Source organism: Phocoena sinus, chromosome 14 (assembly GCF_008692025.1).
Source record: "Phocoena sinus isolate mPhoSin1 chromosome 14, mPhoSin1.pri, whole genome shotgun sequence".
Classification (NCBI taxonomy): Eukaryota; Metazoa; Chordata; class Mammalia; order Artiodactyla; family Phocoenidae; genus Phocoena; species Phocoena sinus.
In genome coordinates, this window is record NC_045776.1 from 87105711 (window position 1) to 87133128 (window position 27418).

General features: G+C 44.5%; 1 protein-coding gene across 1 annotated transcript in view; it reads right to left on the reverse strand.

Moving 5' to 3' along the window:
* Positions 1-27418, reverse strand: part of TMEM132D (transmembrane protein 132D) — a 643197-nt gene that overhangs the window by 443748 nt on the left and 172031 nt on the right. Inside the window, exon 2 of the mRNA XM_032653976.1 lies at positions 16339-17215. Coding sequence (XP_032509867.1) covers positions 16339-17215 — 877 coding nt within the window. The remainder of the gene's footprint in view (positions 1-16338; positions 17216-27418) is intronic.

Sequence of the window (27418 nt, forward strand, 5' to 3'; positions counted from 1 at the left end):
ATGGCCTTTGAGTGATGCTAACCACGTGACCAGTGGCATCTGGCCAACAGCATCTGGGCAAAATGGTGTCCATTTCCAGGATGGTCCAAACTCCCTACATGACCCTCCACACTCACTTCCTACCTACTGGCTGGAAGTGAAGGACTTCAAGTCCTATAGGATGGCAGAGCCTCAGGGGAGCCTCAGTCCCCACATCCTCCATGGAAGCTCCCTAATGAACACTGAACTCTGTGTGAGCAAAGATACACACATGTACCTGAGATGGAGTGGTTGGCTTGTTACAGCATCTGGAGATACCTACTCTAACTAGCACAAAGAGAAAGACCATGATTTAGGTAACCAAAGCTAACCAGAGCCTGTATACTTGAGAAGAAACAAAAGGAGACCATCTGGGTTGAGGCTGACAGCACCAAGAAATATGGAGTTAAAGACTGATAGTTTCATACAATTAAATTCATCCATTTGACATGTTTGTTGAGTTCTGACAATTTGATAGAGCCATGTGATCATGCAATCTACATGCATGTATATCTGTATGTCTGTATATATGTATAAATATCTTGCTGTCTATTTCTATGAGTTTCCAGACCTGTATCGATTCAGGTAACCACCCACACAATCAAGATACAGAAGTTTCCTCACCCTCCAAACCTCCCTTGTGTTTCCTTTTGGAGTCAAGACATCTCTCCTCTCAATCCCTAGCAACCACTGACCAATTTTCCATCCCCACACTTTGCCTTTTCCAGAATATCACAGCAATGGAAGCGCACAATAGGTGGCCTTTTGTGGCTGGTTTCTTTCACTTAGCATACTGTCTTTTAGAGCCGATTCTTAAGAAATGTTGGTGAGAGGGGAAAATGACACAAAAGTAGTGAAAGTTGGTAACTGATGGATCTGGGCAACTGGCTCATGGAGGTTCATTATTTCATGCTTTCTACTTTCATACATGTTTGGAAATTTCAAGAATAAAACGGTTTTAAATTTTGAAAAAAATAACATCTGTTTCCTCTGATCGTATATAAGCACTGCTGCTTAAAAGGGATCTGAAGACGGCACTTCCCTGGCCGTCCAGTGGTCAGGACTCTGAGCTTCCACTGCAGGGGGCGTGGGATTGACCCCTGGTCGGGGAACTAAGATCCCACAAGCCGTGCAGCGCGGCCACAAAATAAAAAATAAATTAGTATCTCTTTAAAAAAAAATTTAAAGAAACCAAAGACCCTGGACCGAGAAAAAGCCTGGACTCATTCAGTCCAGGCCACCTGGTACTGGAATTATGCTGGTATCCCTGCAAGAGGCAGGGAGTAAACAACTGACAGATTCTAAGTCTGCATTTTTAGGATCTGAGTGTTCCCAGCCTCTGACGAAGCCAAGAGGCAATGTCCTATTTCTCCCGCAAAAACCAATATCAAACCTTTGCTCTTCTCCAATCTGAGAATTCCTTAAGTTTCTGATTCAAAGGCTCAATAGAGCAGAAATAGGCCAGTTCCTTCCCTAAGATGAAACTTACCTAAAATGAGGGCACCTACTGTAAACAATGGATTTTGCCCCTTTTCCAAGGTGACACAGGTCTGTAAGGAGAAAAGACCTAATTTTAGGCCTGAGTACCGTCACCCCATCAGCCCAGCACAGAGGAAACTCCTGCCGGCAGACAGCGGATGACAGGGGAAGCCTCAAACCTGTGCATCCGAGATCCTCTCCATTTGTACTTGTCTGAAACATAAGCCCCCCTGAGTTTTCTTCGCTGTTAATATAGTCAAGAGTCTGAAAAGCAGAATTAAAATAAATCTTCCTCAAACCAGTGGAAAAGGGCATCAGGTGCTAATTTTGAAGGCAACAAGGAATTGAAATCAGCTTTGGAAAGGGCACATTTTCTGAGCAGCATGTTGGAAATCCAGGCAGCCCTGCCATGGGTTGTCCCTTCTGGCGAAGAAAATGGATAGATCCGCCTTAAGAAAAGGCGGCTTTTCATGCGCTTTGATTTTACTTAGGTAGAGAACGTCAGAAACTTTTTCTTCTGAGAATGTGTATTCAGTTTCACCAAAGTAACCCGATTTTCAGACATCTTTTCCCAACAAATCATGTCTCTAGTAGCACAGCGATTCTCTTGTTTGATTAATTCTTGGTTTAAAAGACACCCCCAGACGGAATTCTTAACTCCACATTTATTTTACATTGTAATCCTAAACCCCATCCATTCTGGGGGAAGTTTCCACATAGAATGTGGTGCTGGATTTTATGACACCACAATCAATATTACTCTCTTATATTCTGGTTGCTTTTAGCATGTAAGTTTTGGCCCTCAACAAATAGTTTCCTCTGCTTCTTTTGTTTTCTTTCAACAGTATCTAGAAAGTGGTAATATACTCCTCTTCAGAGCCAAATGAGACTGTCTACCAGTAAGTAACGAGAAATGCCTAGAAAACACCAGGTGATCATGGTAGAAGAATGTAAATCCTGACGAGTCAAAGAATCAGTGAGAGGATGGCTATAAACTTCTTTGAAGAAGAATTCAACTAATATGCCATTCCATGATAAACAAGAAGGAAAAGTTTCCTTAGGATAATAATAATGGTTTCAGCCAAGGATGATCTGGACCCGGAGACATTTGGCAATGGCTGGAGACATCTACAGATCACAACTGAAGGAGGAGGCAATGGCTGGAGACATCTACAGATCACAACTGAAGGAGGAGGAGGGCTACCAGTTGGTAGAGGCCAGGGATGCCACTCGAAATCCTACAAGTCTTAGAGCACTGCCCCCCTCCTCACTCCCCACACAGAGACACAGCAAAGAAGTATCCAGTCCAGTCAGTGGTGCTGGGGTTGAGAAACCCTGCCTTAGGATAAGAGCTGGGAAAAACTTAACCACAGAGTCTGAGATGCAGGACCAGAGGTAAAAGGTCGTCCCGTTTCCACATCAGCAAAGCTGGGCTCTGCTAACACACAGAGAATCTTTTAGCGCTTTTAAATTCATCATGGTCTTTGGCTTTATATTAATCAAAGCACTCGATCCCCAGAGACATATGGGGATCGACTACGTGTCAGACACCACACTGGGGTTTTGAGCATGTGCAAGAAAGGAAAGAGATCTGCTCACGTGGAGCTCACAGAGGGAGGAGACCCAACAGTCAAAGCACATGACCCAAACAGCTGAATTCCAGGCAGTGGTAAGTTCTAGTAAAGAACATACTAAAGCAAGATGATGGCGGGAAGGGAGGGACCCTGCTTGAGATGCAATAGTTAAGGAAGACCTACCAATATCTATGTATCTGTGTATCGACAGCCGTGAGTCATCCATCCACTCAGGTAACCACTTATCCATGTATCTTTGTATCTGTGTATCTACCTACCTACCTATCCATCCTTCCATCCATCCATCCATCCATCCATCCATCCATCCATCCATCCATCCTCTATCTATCTATCTATCTACCTGTCTTCTTCATCATCATCATCTATCTATCTGCCTTTCTATCCGTCTACACTATCCCTTCTTTTGCCCTCACTTTTCTCACCTAATGTTTTGGAAAACTTTCATATCACAAAAGCTATATAGTTCTCTGTGAATAGTATTATGCTAATGTAAAATAACCACTGTCCCTTTCATGAGCACTTCAGTGATCTGCAGATATTGCTCTATTATCTTCTGCATTGAACAGCGTGGAATGTTACCGCGGAAAAGTCTACGAACAGCCTGAATTTCTTCCCCTGGTAAATGACAAGTGACTCACTTTTTCCTTACAAAGCATTTTGAAATCTGGCACGTATCACTCACATACACACACACGTACATAAGTATATATGAAGTATTAACTGAAGTTAGATATATGTAGTATAAAGAAAAGAATATATATCACAAATGAACAGTTCAAAAAACAACAGTAAACACTCTCGTACTAGCGCCCAGGTTACGAACTAGAATATACCCAGTATCTTTGAAGCCCCCTGCATGTTTCTCCCCATTAATATCCTCATTCTCCCCACTGAGACCTATTATTCTAAATTTTGTGTCATCTCCTTGTCATTTTTTATAGTTTTACCTAAATGAATGTATATATCCATCATCCATGAATACTCTGTTGTTAATGTATGCCTAGTTTTTAATCTTTGCATAAATGTATTTTTTCTGAATCTTTCAATTAAATATTTTATATCAGAGATTACCCACAGGGGTGTAACTAAATCATTTTCATGAATGTATAGGATTCCATTGTAGGAATATGTCAACATTTATTTATCCATTATCCTCTCAACGGTCATTTGGGACATTTCCAGTTTTTTGCTATTAAAACAGCACTGCTATGAATATTTATGTATGCCTTCTGGTAAACAAATACAAGAGTTTCTCTAGATTCTAGACTTTAGAAGTGGAAATTTCGGGTCATAGTGTATGCACATCTTCGACATTGTGGGTGTATTTCCTAAAAAGGCGGCACCAATTCTGCCCATCAGGAATAAATGAAGGTTTCCTTTGTTCCACATTCTCTACAACTTGTGCTAATATCAGGCTGCCTGACTTCTGGCAACCTGGTGGATATGAAATTGAAATGTATAGTAGTTTTAATTTGTTCTTCTCTGATTTCTAATGAGATGGACTATCTTTTCTATTTATTGGCTACTTTGTGTCTTTTCTTCTGTGAAATGTCTGTCCATATATATATATATATATGGTTTGGTTTGGTTTTGTTTTTTTGCGGTGCACGGGCCTCTCACTTTTGTGGCCTCTCCCGCTGCAGAGCACAGGCTCCGGACGTGCAGGCTCAGCAGCCATGGCTCACGGGCCCAGCCGCTCCACAGCATGTGGGATCCTCCCGGACCGGGGCACGAACCCGCGTCCCCTGCGTCGGCAGGTGGACTCTCAACCACTGCGCCACCAGGGAAGCCCAAGAATTACTTTTGCTTTATGCTTCTTCCCAAATAAATTCTTCCTCTCTCTTATATCGTTGTACTCCCTCCCTCCTTCCCTCCCTCCTTCCCTTCCTTCCTCCTTCCCTTCCTTCCTTCTTGCTTCCCTTCCCTTCTGAAATCTATTTACATAGATGGACTGCCATTTCTCTTGTAATCTGATTCATGCCCAACTTGGACAACTCTGATCCACACCCAGGCCTTCGATTTGTGTGGACAGAACATGGATGAGTTTTACTCAACATACATTATCTTACAAAATATACACCAACACCCGGGTTTTCAACAGCCTGGGGTCACGGAGAGAGGAGGAGCGTTCAGGCAGGGCTTTGATGGATGGAATGAGGACCTGTTCCCCCTTCATGCTCTGTGCCTGCGTCCACTCAACGCTTTGTGTGTGTGTTGAGATGGGAAAACGGAAAGGGAGAGAGGGTCAGTCTTGTATTTCTTCCATCTGCTTGGAATAACCCTGGGCTTCAGGTCACACCTCCGATTCATCCCCGGGTCTGGGATCCTTGCTTTTGATAAAGATACGCATCCCTGGATGATCTCTTTTGTCATCAACAATCCTTCCACTGCCCAAAATGAGAACAGAAAAGAAATACGAACACTGAGTTTTCACATTTGCATAAGGCGCTCACAGCCTGGAGAGGAAAAACTATTATCTTGCCCCTCTGTGTTCTCTTTCTTCCGCCTCTGGCTCTTTCCAAAGTTGTTAACATATTTATGATGTTTTCTGTTTGGGCAAATTCATTTCTGCGTTGCTTACGACCCTTCTGCCTTTGCTCCCAGCTGGGGTTGACATAACTGACAAACCTTCACGATTGCCTCTGCTTCTGGTACAATATGGAGTTGATGGGAAAAGATATTCTGCTTTCATAAAAATTATCTTTTCAAACAGCTACACCCACAGGGTCAAGTCAGGGAACAGAAACCACAGCAGATAACTGACCGGAAGGGCTTTAATACAGAGAACTAGTTACAGAGGGGCTGAAATTGCTGGCACAACAACTAGATGATGGTGATACAGGAAGTCTTTTCTCCTCGGGTCAGAAGGACAAAGCAAAGAAGGAGGGGACATCATAAGAGGCCATCGGCAAAGTCTCCCTGTAGGATTTGCAGCCATGGCACAGGCTGCCTGGCGGGAGCCGGAACCACGGATGGACGAGCTTTCTGGCCTGAGCAGGGACTGGGGAGCAAGACAGAAAACTACACTGACTTCTCCCATCTTCCCGGCCACAGGATTCCTGCCACTGGGTCCCACTGGCCGGAGCCCTCAGAAGCCAGATCTGGGTAGCGTAGGGCATCTGGGAAATGCAGGTTACAGAGGTGCACCTACTGAGGGTCACAGCAGAGCAGGAGAAGGGTGAGCTGTAGACTGCAGAGCAAACAGCCGCAGCGCATCACCTCTGTCCTTTCGCAAGTAGAGCTTACTGGCGAAATTCCCTATGATTGCTAACTACTTACTACTGCGGCTAACAGACTACCCTAAAACTTAGTGCTTTAGAGCACCACCATTTTCTTATACATCACTCTTTATGCACCAGGAATATGAGCAAGGCTCAGCCGTGAGATGCGTCTGCTCCACCTGGAATTGGTGCGGTCCCCTGGTGGTACTAAGTTGTCCGCTAGCTGACCGACAGCGGCCAAGACAGCTTCACGCACGTGTCTGGGGCCTGGACAGGAATGGCTAGAAGATGGGGATCACCAGGTCCCCCCTCTCTCCATGGAGCTTCAGAGCTTCTCATGGGATCTCCCAGAAGACGAGCTGGACTTCTTACAGGCGGCTCTAGGCTCTAAAAGCAAGTGTTCCCGGAGACCTAGGTGGAAAGTTACAGCTTTTTAGAGTGTCTAGCCTCAGAAGTTCCAGATCCTCACTTCTTCTATATTCTACTTGGAAAGCAGTACACCGAGGCCAGGTTCAAGGGGCAAGAGGTGGGGAAGAGAATCCAAGTATATAAGCCACGTTCAGGTGTCATCTCTCTTTCAAAGAGGCTTTGAAGGAGGGGAAACTGCACACTTGGGGTCAGATGCACTACGCTGATTTTTGCACCTACATCACTCAGCTGATTTCTGTCTTACTCTTGAGCTGATGCCTTCCCCAGGCCTCTGTTTGTGTGTTGATGCCGGAATGATTTCTGCTGGATTTTTTTAAATCAACTTACTTGCATACCTTCAGAATTCAGGAGACAGAATTCTGACACCTGGGTCCGCTCTCCTGTCTCCTCCCAGCAGGTGCTGAGTCAGTCGCTTTCCTAAGTGATCCAAGGAAATGCCTCTTCAGCAGCTTTGAACATGCTCCGTCGTCTGTTTCTTCTTCATCGTTTACGTCGGAGGCGACCTGCGCCTTGTGTTAACACGGCCCTCTTTCAGAATGAATGGACACTGCTCAGCGTGAAGTGACCCGAGGTCATCTGTCTGCATTTCAGCTGATACCTGATGCGTCCCTTGGGTGACTGGTTATTTCCTAAATGCCTGCTCAAGGCTCACCTGTCATCTTTCGTTTACACCATCAACACCCGGAAAGCTAAGAGCCCAGAGACTGAGGCTCAGTGATCTTCGATGACCTTCCCAAGGGTGCGCAGGCAGTGAGGATGCCAAGATGGGTGCCCGTGGTCCTGGCTCCATGCCCTGTGCTCTTCCTCATAAACCCATGTGGTCTCCGAGAGGTGTGCCCCCTGAAATTGCCATTCCTCGTGATAATTACCAGCGTCCGAAGTGCCTGGACGGGCCCACAATAATCCACCTAGCACCCTTCGGAGCTCTTTACACTGCAGTGACTGGTAAGCCTGACAGATGCTCATGACGGTGGACACACCTTCAACTGTCTCTGCTCCAAAGCACTATCTTAAGTTGGCATCTTAACCTGCCAAACAGACCCCCCCCCCATGGTCTCTCTCACGGCACCGACTACTCAGTACAGGGCTGGGTCCGTGTCTCTTATTTGCTGTTACATCCCCGGCACCAAGCTTCACACTCAAGAAACGTCTCCTCAATAAGGGAAATGTTTCAGGTAATTCATTCTCTTAAGCGCTTTTAAAAAGAATGAGATTTAGGAGTATCGGTGTCTACCTTCCCGCCTCGCATTGATGAAGAGGGATTTTCCAAAACATGGGTTCTGGGATATAGGTCAGCGAGGGCGAGTTCTCCGGACCTCAAAGTAAATGCATTATGAGCTCTAGGGCGTCTGTCAAGTTATTCACCTCTTGTGTTTCTGTGCCCAGTTCTGGAAAACACAGGTGATAAAAGCACCGACTTCGTGGGGCTGTTCTGAGGATTAAATGTGTGAAAAATATTTTAAGCACTGAGAACAGTGTCAGACACAAGTAGATCCTTAATAGCTGCTGCCTATTATTATCACCATTATTATTATATTCAGCTATCTCCCCAAACTTCCCGGACCCACATCACTCCTGTGTTCCCACGAGTAACCCAGAAGAGGTACAGAGAAATCACATCTGAAGGTGCTGGGAGAAGGATATGAAGACATTCCCTCAACAGCCTCTGTGGCCAGCCAACCAAAGACCACCTTGGAAATGGAATCTCCATGGATACCAAATGAATGAACAGATGACACTAAAGACAGAAACCCATCCCCAACTCCTCCCCACCTGGCCTTGTATAAACCTCTACCATCTCCCCACTCCTTTCCACCCCAGAACACAGAAATGTGACTGGAGGCAGGGAGAGGCCGTAACACTCTGAAATGGCTGAGTGTTCTCACCCAACATGTATCTACCTTTGCTCACCCAGATTTGCAGACCCAAATTCACACCAGCCGTCAGAGCAATCAGCCGGGTACAGCCATGATACACTAGTGAACCCAGCCCTTTCCCTCCAGTGGCTTTCAGTCTGGTTGAAAAGGAGACTGTCAGGTGGGTCTACCATGCAGGGGATGTGATAAGGTCCTTACACAGAGATGAAGGTCAGCTCAAGGTTACAGAGTATAAACAGCAATGAGCAGAAGCTGGCATAGCCAAAGAAGATCACAGAGAGCTTTGGTTGCATGACTTTGACCCCCAGAACCTCTTCATCTTAAAACTGCAAGTTGGTACCCTTGGATCAACATCTTCCCTTTTCCCCCTCCCCTCAAGCCTCTGGCAGCCATCCATCTATTCTCTGTATCTGCGAGCTTTTGTTAGGCTCCACATATAAGCGATAGTATACAGAATCTGTCTTTCTCTGACTTACCTCACTGAACATAATGCCCTTGGGGTTCATCCACGTTGTTGCGGAAAAAATAGACATCACTACGTCGAAGAGGCTGTCTGCTCCCCGCTCTTCACTGCAGCATTATTCGCGATAGTCAAGACATGGAAACAACCTGAGCGTCCACAGTGGATGAATGGATAAAGAAAATGTGATGTATACACACAATGGAATGTTATCCAGCCATAAAAAAGAAGGAAATCCTTCCATTATCTTCTAGAACTCCCAGCCCTGCCAAGTTGGCCAAAGTCAAGTTCTCTTGCTCGTGAGACAAGCCTCCCACTAGAACATGGGAAAAAGATTCAGTGAAACCTCAGGCAACTTTCCCAGTACCAATCTGGGAGCACAGCTGGTGCCACCGTTGGTACTTTCCTCCTTTCTTCTTTTCCCCCAAGAGGATCAGAGCTGTCAACCTTGGTCAAAAAGAAGTATCGCCAGAAAGGAACCATAGCTGTTAGATGATGGAGGGATTCTTGAGTTGGAGGCCACTATGGATTAACATCCTGAAATGCGTGAAGCCCGTGAAGTTGTGTACAGAAAGGCTGTGTGTATTGTTACACAGTGGAGTTTGCACATACATGCAATTATGTGTGACTCAATTATACAGGGTGGGGGGCACAGGGGACTGAGAGAGAGAGAGAGAGACAGAGAGAGAAGGCGGTTTAAATAGTTAAATTTCTAACTTGACCATTCTACTCAATAAGCATAGCCCAGGATAGCAAGAAGGATGACACGGACCCAATGGCTCCCAACTCCAGCTGCATGTCCGAATCTCTCGGACACCTTTTTAAAAAGACTAACACCAGACACGATATTGTAAATCAACTATACATCAGTTAAAAACAACAATAATAAAAGAGATCACGAAAAAGACTGAAGAACCATTTTTTTAAATCTGTTCACAGTGTAGCCAGACTGATGACTTAAAGAAACGCACGTGCAGGCATTTAGCTTCATGGGTATTTTTGTTACGAAACAAAATACTAACACCAAGGCTTCACCCCGAGAGGATCTTAGGAGCAGTCACCACTGGAAGCAGTGGCCTCAGCTCATCTCAGCTCCGGGTCCCTCTTACAGCACAAGTACCCTAATACGGCTGCACCCGACCCTTGTCATCTTGCATACATTACATGGCCTTGAAATAGACCAACCCTCTCACCTCAAGTCTCACAGAAGAACCTGCTCTCTGGCCCCTCCCTTAACAGCAGGTACATGGAGTGGACTCATGGAACCAGTGACAGCCGTTCGATCCCCCAGTAGCCGACGGGTGTCCAGGGCGGGCCAGGTGGTGCATGAGAAAGGAGGAAAGGGCGGTGAGCAGACCGAAGTCTCTGCCCCACTGCAGCACGCATTCAAGCAGAAGTAAAAACGTGTGGCAGGTACAACTTAAGGGATTTTCCAGAAAAGCTGGACCCTACCCAGTGTTACCTTCATTCTAAACTGGGAACCTCCCTCTGCGTAAGAGCTGAGTTTTTTTCCCGACAACCAGGATCATAGTTTTTCACTTGCAGGGGTGATTTTATCCCCGAGGGGACATTGGGAAACAGCTGGACCCTTCTTGGGGTATCAAAATTCGGGGTTGTGTATCCAGTGGGTTGAGGCCAGGGATGCCGCTAACCACCCTACTATGTACAGACCGGACTGCCCCTCACAACAAAATATCATCTGACCCAAATGTCAATAGCTAAAGGCTGAGAAACGTCTACTCTTTTGAATTATAACCCAAACTGTAAAGTCAATCTCCAGAAGCCCTTACTGAAATAAATGAATGATTGAATAAATAAATACATGAGGGAGAATAAACAAATTTCACCTGCAGGATTCCAAAAAAAATTACGTAAATATACCACCCACAACGAGGCAGCGTGTAATTCCGTAATTGTGAGCTGTGGATCATCACTTCCTTCTGGAAAATACAGTATAGGGAGTGCAGAGAAAAGCAACTTTACAGACGAAAAACCTGAGAAATACCACCCCAGCCAGCGACCAAATTTCACATCAACACTGATTAAGTCAGGGCGGGAGTACGTGTTCTTGATACAATGCAATGAAAATGGCATTTTTCGTTTGTTTGTTTGTTCTTGAAAATCCCAATTGGCTTTTATTTCAAGATGATGTGCACAGAGATACACCTGATGTCTTTGTGCCTTTACCTGTGCTGTCCTCTTTGCCTGAAATCCCTTTTTTTTTGGCCCATAAAACCACTACATAATCAACAAGGACCTACTGTACAGCACAGGGAACTCCACTCAATATTCTGCAACAACCCACATGGGCAAAGAATCCAAGAAAGAACATATGCACAACTGAGTCATCCCACTGCACACCCGAAACCAACACAACACCGCAAGCCAACTACACTCCAATCAATACAAAACAAAAATCAAATTAAAAAAAAAAAAAAAACCACTACATATTCTCCACTCCCCCAGGGCCAGGTCGTACTGTCTCACGCTCCTGTCCCTTAGATAGGGACTCCTCTCTCCCTTTTACTCATCTGTGTATTTCCTGACTTCCTCAATAAATGCTTCTTCAGTGGAAAGGTGAAAGAGAACAGAGGGGATGATTTTAAACTCTTGTGGTTGGCAGACGAACAAAAACAACACTTTATCTCCGTGCTGTTTTACCCCCAAACCCACTACTTCGCTCTCATCACGAGGAAAACATCAGATAATCCCAACAGAGGGACGTTCTTCAAAAAGTCTGAACCCGGAAGTCTCAAAGCTATCAAGACAACAGAAACAAAGCAAGTGTGAAAAGTAGTCACAGTCAAGCGTAGTTAAAGACATGATGACTAAATGTACATGATATCCTGGGTGGGAGCCTGGAACAAAAAAGGGGCCATCGGGCAAAGACTGAGGGGACGTGAACGAGCATGGACTTCGGTTAATAATAATACGGGTGCACTGACTGTGACAAATGAGCCATGCTAACGAAAGATGCTGATTACAGGGGGAAACTGGCCACCAGGCACTTGGCATTGTCCTGTACTGATTTCACAACTTTTTTTGTAAATCTAAATACATTCTCAAACAGGAGCTTTATTGAAAAGAGATGGAATGGCCTCCTTTCTCTGTCTGCCTCTCACTCCATCCCACTCCAGAAGCAACTCCCTTAATTCCCACCGGGTGACAAACGGAGACGCAGTGCCAAGCACAGGTGTCACGGACCTGTGCAGGGTTTCGAGATACCCAACATCATCCTCTCCTTAAAAGCACCCAGTTTTCTCAGGAGGGAAACACTGCCACCCCGGGATATGCTCTCAGTGAAAGATGACTCCAGGAGCCCACCTCTCATTCTGGAAGCCACACCGGCTCCCTCTCCTACCCCGGGCACAGACAGCAAGTAGGTATGTGAGCCACTGGGAGCTTCCCAAGAGTCTTTGCACCTTCGATTATAGTAAGAACAGAAGGAACTTCTGACGGAATTCGTTGTGCCGGGCCGGGGAGGGGTGCTAGGCAAGAAGGCTGTTGCATCTACACCAGGGGAAACTTCCCCCTCCCACCCTGTGCATTGCCAAGGCTAGCGCCCCCGTGCCTTATTAATTCTTGAGACCCAAAATATACATCCAACTAATCTTTCATGTATTTATTTTCTTAGATTAGCAGGCTGGGATTTATGGCCTGCAGCTGAGAATATTACTGGCTACACCAGGGCATAGTTTACCTGAAACAGAATAAGAAGAGATCTTTCCCTGGCCCAAGGCAGGTTCAAAAGCTACATCATTCAAGTGAATCGAGTTCAGGGCCAAAACCCCCTCAAACCACCACATATTATTTCTAACAATTGAGATTCCCAAACCACCAAAGGATATCTTTTGAGGCTTATCAACCCCAGGCCCACTTTGTCCCCTTGTCAAATATTCTCACTTTATTCTCTTTCTCTTTTGTTTACAACTCTTATCTTTGCAAGAATATCTACTTGGTAATAATGCCTTATTCGGAGACGGCCTTAGGTCTGACCACAGTCTGGGCACGAGATTCTTAACAAACTCTTGAGTATTTAGCATGTAAAACTGTAAAGACTTCAGCGAAGTATATGTATTGGTTAATAATTAACAATATGCCCATTTGTTCATTCATTTAACCAATCTAAGCATATCTCTGACTTTGAGAAAAGCACCCAGGCATCTGAGTGCCATGCCTCTTTTCTGGACCTTTCCACCTGCATTTCCTGGAGTATCAGGGAACCAAGCTAATGCTATGCAAATATCTGGCTTAAGGCTCACATTCAGATCTGACAACCAGACTCCTTTGAAACTGACTTCCTGTGGAAAGAAGCAACCAAAAAACAGGTGGGAAAGATGAGCAAGAAAGAGCTTTCGAGGCCTTTGATTCTCCGGACACGTAATCAGGTGATGGGAGACCTAGGATGCTTCTGACATTAGCTCTCTGTCGGGGAAGGAAAGGAGATGGGGTGGTGAGAACATGCAAGAAAGGGTACAAGTGCTGTGGGATGCTTCTGTTGTCCACTGGAAGGAAAACATTCTCTGAAATTAAAAGGGATCCTTAGATGTCTAAAGAACAAAAGCATTTTGCTTTTCTTCCTTTGTGGAGGTCTGCTTTGGAAGACTCAAGCTCCAGGAGAGAACAGAACTTCTAAGATGACAAGCAGCCCCATCCTGGTTTTCCTCTGTGCAGTGGTCAATGCACACGCGTGCACCCTCCCAGCTGTTTTTGTAAATTGCCCTTACGGATCATTTGCACGACAAAACTTGTTTCCCAGAATGGAAGCTGAGCCCCTGTGTGTAGCCACAGAGTCACCCAGAGATCACGGGCGCAGCAGTGACAGGAAGGTGGCAGTGGGTGGTCAAACCCTGTCTGCAGCAGGAGTCCTGTTGGAGGCAGGTAATTTGGTCCCCCCTCCCCCCTGGCCATCCTTAAGCGGTGAGGGAAGTCCTGCTGACAGCTGATCTATAAAACATTAGCCCAGCTCTGGACCTCGTTAGCACTGTCACCGCCGAGTCTAGAAACAAGTCACCATTGCTGAGGAAAGCACCCAAGGATACTTGGCTGGATCCTTCAGGGTTATTTACAGCAGGTGGCCAGATAGAGCAGGCTCGAGCTAATTCTAAATATTTGGAAGCCACGCTAAACGAGTGTCGAACTGGCTTCATTAAAAAAGATACACAGTTTCCTTATTTTCTAATTATGACAATTCCGACTAAAGGCTAATGACATTACCAGATCCAGGTTTCCCTGTCAGCTGTTTTCATAAACAGATAAGACTCATTCCTAATTAGAGCATGGTACGTAGTCAACAGACACATTATTAATGCCAGCCTTTAACAAGACGGAAAGTGTGCCACTTTACCAACTTAAACACACGTTCGTGAAATATTTACTGATTTACTCTTGTCTTAACCAGAAAACTGATTTTTTTAAACACCTTTCTAATTGATGGACTCTGAACACATACGCTTTGGCTCTACATCCAAAATTTTCCAATCTTTTGACTTGGAAGTGGAGCCACCCGATCTAGATGCTTCAAAGGTGCTTCTTTCTGAATCTGCAAAGACTTGGATCCTTTAGATTATGTAGCCCAGGAGCAAGTTTCTCCGTGTCACAGCTTGCCGATGACAAGGCAGCCCTCAGGACTCAGAGGAACACCTCAGTGGGAAGTGGATTGTGGCTGGATGCACAGCTATTTGTGAAATTTAATTCTACATATATAACCGATTCCCAAAAAACCCGATGTGGATATCATCTCCTGGAGAGTTAAAACTTTAAGAGATTCTGGTTCGTAAACCAGGGTCCAAGAAATCAACAGTCAGTAGTTGACAAACAGAAAAAAATGTCGGAATATGAAATCACGTGACTTCTCCTTATTCAGAACCTTGAGTTTCCATCAGCAAAATATTTCTCTATATAAACAGCCATCTCCACGAAGAATGTTATTTAAGAGCGCTGAGCCCGAGAAAACCGAGCACAGAGCTAGCACACCAGCCCGAGGGTCCACGACCAGCTCAACCTAGGTCTGATTTCTGAAGAACAGAAGGGGGAGATCATGAGGCCTCAGACCCACAGATGTGTTTATGTGCCCTAAATCCCTGTGCGTAATCCCCAGATGCGCCTCCAACCCCAGCCAAAGGTTTTACCTTCCAACAATCAGCCAAGTTCAGTCATGAGGTTAATGCTGTCTATGGGTTTCTGTTTCTTCAGTTGAGATTAAAAGGGAATTCCCAGCACTAGGTCACAATCAACAAAACTCAAATGTGCGAAGTATAAGCAGAAGAATGACTCCTTTCTTAAACTCACCCATCCCTTAACAAACACAGAAAGAAAGAAGTTTAAAAAAAAAAAAAAGAAAGAATGGGAAAGGGACAAGAGGGTGATCGTTACTGGATGAACTTTAAAAACCAACATATAAATGTGTATGTCCACAAACACTCCTATGTTCAGAGGTCACAAACAAATTCGATTAGATGGCACTTCAGATCAAGTTTCTGGAGCACGTAACAGTGTCAGGACATACTTAGTGACCGAACAACACTTATACCAAATAGCTGTTATAATTAGACTCATCTGTGTTTAAAACAAACGAACCAAACAACTGGTATGAAGATCCAGTGAAGCCAAGGCAAGTCGCTTCCCTCCCATACTACATTCCAAAGAGAAAATGCACGCATTCTTTTTCCCAGAGCTCACGGTACTCACTTTCAATGCCTCGTCCTTGGTGTAGTCTTACGTTAAGACACTCGACGAATTCTACTGGATAGCCTTCACACTTTCTGCTCTTTTATATTTTGAGCAGTAAGCTCTATTTCCAGAGAGAAACAAAATGGTAACTTTGAGGTTGGTACCATAGAGCGCACTCAGAACTCACACGTTTGGAAGAGATTTTGAGTTGGCACAGCTGCATCCCGTATCCTTCCCGACAACTGTCGCCATCCCATTTGCAGGCTGATTTCAACTGTGAGCCATTTATCCTAAAACCTGCTGAGAACCGCCTGAGCCAGGGCAAAGGCAGAACACCAGCCTCCTCCCGGCTTTTCTGGGATGGCCCGGAAAACCTAGGAATAAGAAGGTCTTCACCGCCCAGCTGCCGACCCGGAGAGATCCAGCTGGTCTCTCGATTTGACAGTGAACACGGAGCCTAGAAAACCTGGAAGGATGCTTCTACCCCGGACAACGCTAACACATCTCTCCGGATCAAACAGACAGGGTTCCCAGAAGCGCCCTCTGACCTTGGAGATGCTACAGGGAGATACTCCCAACGAACTCACCTCAGCGTGAAGCGGTCCTCGGTGCAGTCTTTGGAGATGGAGACGGGAAACGTCAGCACATCTCCCTGCCTGACCGTCTTTGGCACGTACTGCACGGCCACGTGGTTGTCCAAACGCAGCTCTCTCAGGGGCGGCCGGCTCGGGGTCTGGTAAAGAAAAACACTGCCGATCCTCTGCAAGGGAGGCCCCGACTCATCGATGTCGCTGCGGCCCGTCCGCATCCCTCCGGCTCTCCTGGCACAGTCTCCGCTCTCGTCCCCGGGCTGCAGGGCGTAGTAGAGCTCCACGGGGCTGCCCTCGGGGGGCCCGGGCGACTTCTTCCTCCCGGCCACCACCGTGGGGGGCCCGAACCAGCCGGCCGGGAGCTCCAGCTGCGCCACGCACAGCCCCAGGGCCCCCTGCAGCCGGCAGCTGCCCCTCACCTCCCGGGTCTCCCGGAAGGCGAACACCCGCAGGCAGGGCAGCCTCTGCGTGGGGCCGGCGTCGTCCCAGTCCCTGCCCACCACGTGGAAGAGCACGTGCACGCGGGGCCGGCTCAGGGAGACCTTGTCCCGCAGGATGTGCGCTTTCAGCTTCCAGTTCAGGGAAAACGTGCTGGTGAATCCAAACGGGCTGGAGGGCAGCATCAAGTCCTGGGGTACCACCTGCTCGATGGCGAAAGGCCCGTAGCTGGCGTTCAGGACGGGGAACCTCTTGGATCTGTAAACCAGAAAGGACTCCACGCGCGACTGCAGACTGGAGTTTCTCATGACGTCCTGGTTGGCTTCCTTCAGGAAGAAGGACACGTCCGCGTGGTGGATGTGGTAGGTCACTGGGAGGTAGGTGGGCAGCGAGGAGAACCTCTGGATGCTTTCCAGGATGCCTCGGCTTGCCACCACTGTCGGGAGGAATCGGGGTTCAGGGGTTAGAAACTCCAGGGCAAGGGTACCAATATTTCAGACCTCCTCCCCCCCTTTATAAGGATCGCCTTGTCTTTGCACTAATTACGCAATCCTTTATTCAAAAGGTCTTACTTAAATCAACTCATCTTATAGGAAATATATTTCTTCAAAAAAACTGATGCCACTGGAGTAGACAACAGGCATCACTGGCCATGCATAGAAGCTAAGTGTGCAAATAAATAAATTTCAAATCATGCCTTTAATTTTCAGCTAGCGGTCCTGGTGCCCTTAGGAGGCGATGGGTTATGCCTAAGACTTGTTCTCTTTTCGTTAAAGGGAGAGATCCTCACGAGAAAGGTCTTAAGAATGTGCCGGCATCCAACAGAGAAGGGCATTCCCGTTAACTCAACCAGATGGACCAAGATTGGAAACGAGAATGACTTTCTCGGCATGTGGTTTGAGGCTGTGTCCATATTCTACCCAATACTATTTTATGTTCCACCAGATACACACGCTGCACGTAAGGACTCACTGACCATTGGGAAATGATAAAAGGACGTTAAGGTGGGCAATCACATAGCAGTTGGACATCACACACTTTCCTGGGGGTTAAGCTGAGAGATGGAGAGAAAAGACCTTGGAAGGATAATGCTAGGAGGAAACCTCCAGAAACAGATGAGATGGGCTGACCACGTCATGTCGGGTCCATGTGTCCCTAGAACCCAAGAACCAAGGGAAGCCCATCACTCATCCTTCGTAAAAGCTACGTTGACCCCAATGCACAGAAAGCGTTCTTTTTTTTTTTTTTTTCTTACTAAGCATATCCCTCCCTCAGGGGGAACATTCCAAAATGTTATTTTTACATTGTGCCTTATATTCTGGAAGAAAAACACGGACACAGAAATTACATAATTCAAGACCCAACTTAACAGGCTTTAGAAACGGAAATTATTGGCTCTGGGATCACTGACTTTCTAGGCAAAGCTCCACAAAGACACCTGAAGCCCTTCTCATTAGTCGCCCTGTAATTATCACTGGTTCTTTTGCAGTAAAAGCAACGGAAGCCCTGACATTGATCGGGCCAAACTGTTTCAGAGGCTCACGTGAGCACACTTGCCGATGCACGACGCCTACGTGAGCCTGGACCCCTCTTGGCTGTTGTCTGCGAACAGAGAAGGAAGCAAAGGACTCACAGAGGAAAAGGGGTCTTGACTGTGGCTTTGCTGCACAGATCTTGAGAGAGAACAGGCAAGTCACTGAGCCTCTCTGCCTCTCCTGGACTGCTCTGAAGTAGGAGGGCACCAACCAGAGTATGGAGGCCCCCATCCAGTTCTAACAGTGCAGGACACTCAGCTGTGGTCCGTCCTGCTTCTGGACAAGAAGCCAGCTTGACATACACTCATCCCGAGTTGATGGACAGCCCCGAGGGAAGGGCTCCCTCAATTCCATGGCATCACCCAACTCAGGCCAGGCTGAGCGCCCCAGTTCAGCAACGAAGGTGTCTACGGCCCTGAACCATTTGAAACTCCCAGTATCTGAGCAGTTTCGATTCACCCAAGCCGCGATTTCGTATGATTCAACCTAATACATCAGAAATTCTTTTTCAAACATCAGAATATCATAGACCTCACAAGAGACCTCATTCCTTTATCAGGACTACATTTTTCTTAACGTTCTGGAAATCCCTCAGGATTTATATTTTCAATAAACGTGTACCGTCACATGTGAGTTTTTCGTGAAGCTGAAGCACAGGCAGTGAGTTTCGTGCTCATGTTCAGGGCTGAAGCGTTCTCCTTCGTCCCATCTCTGGGTACCACTTCCCCTCCCCCACTGTGCTGGCTATACTCCTGTAACCGCTCAGGCTGTGTCACAAATGTCACTTCTCTGGAATGCCTCCTTTGACTGCATGATTCTGCGTTTCTATGCACCAGCGATGTCCTTCTGAAGACCTCATACTTCCCTATCATAGGACGTCATGCTCTTTCTGTAATTCCCTTCATGCCCCAGTGGGTTATATGCAAGTGAGCAGAGATGACATATGAGCCTTTTCTCTGTTTTATTCATCGTCCTTAGAAGAGCACCCGACAAATACTAGCTTCTCAGTAAATATTTGAAAAATGAATCAACAAATGAATTATGCTTCCAATATTAAAAAAGCAGATTATATTTTTACATCAGGATTTTATATGCTGTCTCCTCCATTGCCATCACTCTGTAATTAGAATCCTCCATCCTTTTATCCCATGAAGAGCTCCATGTAATCTTGGTGATAAAAGACCTACATCCATCACACAGTGCCCCCTGATTCTTTTTTTTCTTTTTTAATGTCACTGGAGTACAGTTGACTTACAATGTTGGGTTAGGTTCAGGTGTACTGCCAAGTGATTCAGTTATACATGTACATGTATCCATCCTTTTTCAGATTCTTTTCCCATTTAGGTTATCAAAGAATACTGAGTAGAGTTCTCTGTGCTACACAGTAGGCCCTTGTTGGTTATCTGTCTTATATATAGTGTGTGTAGATGTTCATTCCAAGCTCCCAATTTATCCCTCTCCCCACCCCACGTGTCCCCTTTGGTAACCCTAAGCTTGTTTTCGAGATCTGTTTTGGTTTTGTAAATACATTTTTTAAAATGATACAAATGAACTTATTTACAAAACAGAAACAGACTCACAGACGCCCTGATTCTTATAAATGCATCTTGGCACCACTCGGGTTGTCAACACACCAGCCTGTCATTCATTGTAGACACTGCTGAAGCCAGATAGCCAGGTTATAGATAGTCAAACATTAATACCAGACACCAAGGCTCCGTGAACTTTCCTGTTGGAACACCTGACCCCTATTTGAGTACACCAAACTTAACTGTGCAACTAACTACATATTCCAAGGGCAGTGGCTGTGGGTCCTCTGACTTTATTTGGGAAAGCAACCAGGGGGACACCATGGGCACCATTCAAAGGGAAGTCATTTCTAAGCTTCATTCCACAAAGGGCCTATTTGTCTTTTCGCCTGGTACCTGACCTACATGTTTACTGCTTAAAAATGCTCCAAGTTGGGGGCTTCCCTGGTGGCACAGTGGTTAAAGAGTCCGCCTGCCGATGCAGGGGACGCGGGTTCGTGCCCCGGTCCGGGAAGATCCCACATGCCGCGGAGCGGCTGGGCCCGTGAGCCACGGCCGCTGAGCCTGCGCGTCCGGAGCCTGTGCTCCGCAGCGGGAGAGGCCACAGCAGTGAGAGGCCCGCGTACCGCAAAAAAAAAAAAAAAAAAAAAAATGCTCCAAGTTGACCTAAAGCTAGTGTTATTTCCTTTTTCTGTCTTTTTTTAAAACAAAATTCAAAAAATAATGTTCCACCATGCACAGAATAGATTAAGAAGTAAAACTTAAGCTCAAATCCCCATGGGGGTGGCTATTATAACCTACGAGCACCAATTCCACATAAAAAAAAGAGCAAGGTATCAAATAACAAAGAAGTTGCACGTGGTAAATCGCACTTCATAACCCATTAAGAAAAAAATTACATTTGATTTTGGTGCTGTGACTTTATATGCTTATTTGAAAGAAAGGGACATGTTCCCATCATTAAGCAACGCAGTGACACTCATAGAGATTTTCTATTAATTTACCATTTTGAAAAAATAATTTCCCCTAAATAATACATTTATGAAACCTGAGAAAGACGGTGCTTTGAGCACAGACTTTTAAAATTTCCCCTGAGTGGACTCAAAAGCAGTAACTAAGGGAATATGGTAATAAGTAAAAATCTGCGTCTGTGTTGAATATTCAGTACAAATTGCACGCCCTGGCCTGGGAGAATTCCTGAGAAGTTACATGGGATACCAATGCCTCATGCAGAAAATACAGCATGGTGAGGGTTGCCAGATACAACACACAGGAAACCCAGTTATGTTTCCATTTCTAATTGACAGAGATGTTGCATGGGGCATGCTTATAACAAGAACAAAATTTGTTGTTTATCTGAAATCCAAATGTTACTGGGCACCCTGAATTGTTGTTGGCTAAATGTAGCATCTCTAAGCATGACATCATAAGAGAAGATGATAGCCTGGTAGAACTACCTTGATATTTCTAAGAGCAAAGGCCACTGTATCCCAGGGATGCCCCGCACTGGGTAACATACCTGATGCCGGCTGCTGACAACATCTGTAATCAGCTGGATTGAAAGACTCAGGAGTGAGTCGGACCACACTGTGCAGAAAACCCCAGAATCAGGGCCTCTTGCTAATGTGGAACAGGAGGTATGACACAGCCTCAGTGTGGACTGAGTCCAAGCCAAAGCAAAATGACTTACAGGAACCTGGTCCCCAGTGTAGCAGCTGTGCCAAACTGAGAGAAGGGACAGTACCAGGAACGCCAACGCATCCCCACGCTGCTCAGCCTACTGCATCACCGATATGGGAATGTAGGGCCAGCGCCCTTCCAGGTGCACGTTTCATGTGCAGCTCTAACAAGAGCAAGTGGAAACCAAATGGAAAGAAGAGGAACCCACTCCACTGTGTCAGGGAAATTCCAATGCACTAGAGGCTACCCTCATTCAAGGACAGCTAGAGAGAAGGCAAATACAGACGAAAAACAGAAGGAGAATAAAATGTTTGTTTCATAAATAAAAACTGCACAATCAAAGGAGGGCATTTGAAAGGGCACTGAAGAGACAGAGGAACAACAAAGCTGTGAAGGGTAGTTACCACAGAATACTGATGTATATTTTACACAGAATAACTTCTATGCTCTCGCTAATCAAGAAAATCCAGGACCCTTGTTATTTTATAATGAAATAAGACTAAGATGGAAGAAGATATGGCAGTGTTAAAAGTAAGGGATTTAAAATGGTTTCAGAAGCAATAAAAAATATATGAAAAAGGAGAAAATTGAATTTATCCTGGGAAAAAGAGAATTTGTGAAGCTTTCCCTAGAGCTAAATGGAAAAGACAAGAAATGAAAATGATGGTCAGTGGCAGGCCGCAAACATGACACACATTAGATATAAATGCAGATAGCAGGGCTTCTAAGAAAGGAGCAGAAAAATGCAAAAGAAGCATCATCAAAAGACAATCGAGAAAGGAAAACAGTCCCGGGGTCAAAATAAATAAATATTTCACTGAATTCCAAGGAAAACTGGAAACACCACCTTTTAGGGATTTCCTAAAGCCATTTCTTAATGTCAAGGATAAAGAAATAATTCTATAAGTGCTTATTTAAAAATAAAACAAAAAATTCAAAAAGAAAATCATCAAACTGGCCTCAGTTCTATCTACTGTACAAAATTAAGTCTTCAAAATGATAAATATTTCCATAAATCTGATGGAGAATGTTCAAATTGAACAACTCCCTAACCTAGAGATTTTCCTGATAATACGTGAGGACAGTAGGAAGATGCAAGGCTACATCCTATCTATCCTTCCTTAAGAAAAAAAAACCAAAACACTGAAGCCCATTATTCAGGCAGCCAGGAGGTGGTTAAAGTGTAATATTCAGGGACAGGAAAGTCATGACATAAACATGAAAACATTTAAACATCGAATAAATTCAAATACAGTTTCTGTGGGGTTTTTTTTTTTTGCGGTACGCGGGCCTCTCACCGCTGTGGCATCTCCGGTTGCGGAGCACAGGCTCCGGACGCACAGGCTCAGCAGCCGTGGCTCACGGGCCCAGCCGCTCCGCGGCACGTGGGGTCCTCCCGGACCAGGGCACGAACCCGCGTCCCCTGCATCGGCAGGCAGACTCTCAACCACTGCGCCACCAGGGAAGCCCTCAAATACAGTTTTAAATGCAGGCAAAACCAACAAGGTCAAAATAGTTATTGATCAAAGAAAAACCATAATCCAAACATTATATTATTTAAAAATCATAAACTTGGTAAAAATGCCAAAAGAAACATGAAAAGAAAAAAAGTAAAAGGGTACTAATTTTGTATATTCATAGAAGTGGCTTTGTTTTTGTCAATGGTAACCAAATAAATATATATTTAACTATAATTTTTTACAAGTTTAAAATCAGGCTGTTTGGCTTACAAATTGGGAAGGGAGAGAGAGAAAGAGAGAAAACAGAAACAGCTCATTGAGTGATTATTGAAAATACAGAACATAGATCATCAAGAAAGAAAAATGATAAAAAGCATAAAACATGATGAAAGGAGTAAGAACAAATTTGTTAATTATGACACTAAATATAAATGAGTTAAACTCTCCTGTGAAAAGACAAACACTGTCAGGATGACTCAAAACTTAGAAGATAATGAGTTTTAATTGTCTGCAAGAGAACTCCTAAATAAAGTGACTGAGAGATTTAAAAAAAAAAAAATCTGAGCATAGACATTCCATAGTGGGTAAAAAAAAAAATAGCACAACTTTGATATCAGAGGATAAAAAGTAAATTCAAGAGAAAAAATAACTACCTGGGTTAAAAGTCTTAATTTTTATGGAAAGATACAATTCACAATGCATGTATAGCAATAAATACTTTAAGCAAAAATATATCTCCAAAAGTAATATAACAAATCTCTTAAAGTTACAAATGAAAAATTGATAGTAACAATTTTTTTGGAAAATATTATATACCTCCTTTCCCAATCTCGATTTATGAAGGATGGAAAAGTAAGGCTAGGAAGTTATAAATAATATAAATTATGAGGTTGTAATTTCTACAAAGGGTACTCTTATTTATACTCTTCATGGACTCTTGCCAAACATCATATACAAAGCCACAAGAAAACCTTTAAAAAAAAAAATCACAAAAATAACTTAGATTGTATTCCATGATTCCATGAGCATACGTAATCAAAATATAAATCAATAACAAGAGAAAAATAGAAACACTGCTCCCTGCTTGGAACAAAAAACTACTAAATGGTTCTTGGATAAAGAATAAAAAGAAAGCTTTTAATTACACTGTATTTACAAGATACTGAAAGTGACATCAGTGCGCATCAAACCACATGTGAAGCAGCCAAGGCTGTAGTCAAAAGCAAATTCATACAAATCTCATACGTGAATCTCATACATTCATATAATGAAATTGATAAATTAAGCATTCTACTCAGGAAAAGAGAAATCCCAAACAAAACAATCCAAAACAACAACAACAAAAAATTCTAAGGAAAAAAGGATAAAAAGGAAGAAATAATGATATAAAAGATTACAAAATTGAGAATTAAGCCGAAGAAGTGCTAAATTTAAAAAAAAATTTATAAAATTGATTGTTACAGATGGCAGATTAAGATCATTCATTTACATATGCTTCCACAGAAAAATCCTCATTGAAACAGCCTAAAAGAAAAAAAAATAGAAAAGGTGGTATAAATCTGAAAGCAAATATAAAGACAGGATCAATGGGCCAGAGATACTGATGAAGTTCTAAAAGTATCACAGATGGGGTGAACTGGCCCCATATTATGGTCATTTGGTAACTGTATACTCAGTTTTACTACAGAATCTCTTACTTTTGTCTGCTTTATTTATCGATGTCTGAGAAAGATGTGTTAAAGTTTTTCCCAGAGATTTTGAAACGGCTGAGTTCTTGTATTTCAAACGATTGACCATACTTGTCCTCAATATGTAGGCACTACATTAGTATGTCTTATGTCTCCTGTTGCCAATAATAAAAACTTTCCTTTGGTCCTTCTTAATGCTTTTGGCTTTGAAGTGTATTAGGGTGGGCCAAAAAGTTCGTCTGGGTTTTTCTGTAAGCTGTTACAAAAACCCAAACTTTTTGGCCCACCCAATATTTTCTTCCCGAGGTTAAGACAGCCAACCCTGTCCAACTTTTCCTTGTTTTTTGTAAGCATTTTCTTAGTACTACTTTTTGCCTGCTTTTGTGTCACTGTGTCACTTTTCTTAGTGTCAATGTCGGAAAAAATTCTGATTGTAAGCCTTTGTTTGACTGATATGTTTGAATTTATTCCTGCTATCATATTCTATGCTTAAATGTCCCACGATTGTGTGTGTGTGTATGTGTGTGTGTGTGTATGCGTGCGTGCTTCATGTCTTCTCTTTTGCTGGGTGGATTTTTATGTGCTCCTTTTTTCTTTCTAGAGATTGAAAAATGCTATAGAGGTTCTTGATTGTCAAAGAACAAATATGCATTCAAATTGATTAATCATCAAACAAAATATACAAATTTGAACTGATTCATAACCTTATCACCATGGCAAAATATTCTGGAATTTTTGTTTAATAAATCCAAATGAAAGACAGTTAACTCCACTCCAGTCTTCTCCCTTAAAAGTTATATTGGAAAACAACAAAATCTTAACATAAAGGAAAGAAGACTTTCTAGCTCCAGTAAAGTAGGAATAAGAATGCAGACCAGGGCTTCCCTGGTGGCGCAGCGGTTGGGAGTCTGCCTGCCGATGCAAGGGACACGGGTTCGTGCTCCGGTCCGAGAGGATACCACATGCCGCAGAGCGGCTGGGCCCGTGGGCCATGGCCGCTGGGTCTGCGCATCCGAAGCCTGTGCTCCGCAGCGGGAGAGGCCACAGCAGTGGGAGGCCCGCATACCGCAAAAAAAGAAAAAAAAAAAAGAATGCAGACCAAAACTCAAAACACAAACAATATCCAACTTAACATGAATTGGATAGCTTTCCCCAAGAGTGAATGAAGGTCTCTTCATGGACCAGAAGGGTCTAAACATGCTTAGAATGGCAAGACCTAAGGAGGTAGCAGACCCCACAATAGCTGTGGTTGATGGGGAAACCCTGGCACTTCCCTGTTTCCTGTGACCTTGCCGGGTCCCAGGTGAATGTGTCAGAGATAAGAAGGAAAGCGGATGGCGTTACTGAGAGCTGGGACACACTATGTATTCTGGGAGCTTCACTGCGTTCCTGAAAGCCCCAGACTGAGATGAGAGGTATGCCTCTAGGAACTTGGATTAGACGTAGTTCAAGACACAAAGCCAAATGAAAGTGCCTAACTGGCTCAGCTCACTCCCCTGGTTCCCTCTTACTCCTGGGTACCGGGGCTGCCCTATGCAGAGATGAATAGTCAACTGTCCCACCCAACCCCTAACACATGCCCAGCTGATGACCTGTACTTCGGAATCCACCAGACAGGAACTCTCTCATCTTCCCTCCAGCAAATCTGACAGCAACTTAGAATTTGCTACCCATCTTTGCCTATGATGATAAGCATCTCCTTTTCCTTCAAAAATCAGTCCTTAAGGTCCAGCAACTTTTCCTTCTCAAGCTTCCACATCATCTATTTCTCCCTCTCAACTGGATAGCTCATCGCAGTATAAAAACCTAGTATACTCAAACTTCAGAAACAAACAAAACTGGCCTTTGACTCTGAATCCTTTTTTCTCTACCACCTCATCTCTCTGCTTCTCTGTATACACATATGTAGGTATACAGTCACTATTATAAATATGCTTTGTACCTGTTTATATTTATGTCAATGATCGTAGACAGCTCCGTAAAGAGGCATGCACACACAGACGCACACACAGTGTTGTCTATGGTCACTGTCATGGGCCATATAATGCCTCCTGCCAAAGATATCCACAACCTAACCCTCACCTGTGACTACATGACCTTCATGGCCTAAGGGACTTTGCCAGTGTGATTAAGTTAAATGTTTTGAGATGGGAGATGAGCCTGGTTTATCCAGTGGGGCCAATGTCATCACAAAGGTCTTTATAACAGAATGTCAGGAGGTCAGAGAGGAAGAAGATGCTTCTTTCTGGCTTTGAAGATGGAGGAAGGGGCCATGAACTAGGGCATGGAGGCAGCCTCTAGAAGTTGCAAAGGCAGGGAAACGATTGTCTTCTGGAACCTCCGGAAGGAATGCTTCCTGGGGAATAATTTTAGACTTCTGACCATTGCCTTTCTCTTTTAATGATTGGAAGTGTCATTTACGTTGTTTTGTATTATTTTCCCCCTTTTGTAGATACGGTAATCGAGAGTCAAAGGGACGGACAACTTGACCAAGGTCACACAACCAGTCAGCGCCCAGGGGGGACTGGAGAAGGTAGGTCTAGGGCAATGGTGGCTGGACCTGGCAGGTACAGACTCTCAAGAGCTGATTCTATGCATCTCCTTCCAGCTCCACATCCAGTAGCTTCAGGTGGGTAGATGTCAGTCGCCCATGGTGGGAGTGTTTACACTATGGACATTGGCAAACCCTACAGACCAGGTGTCCATCCTCCCTCCCATCAGAGCCAGTGATTAAACATTGATCCTAC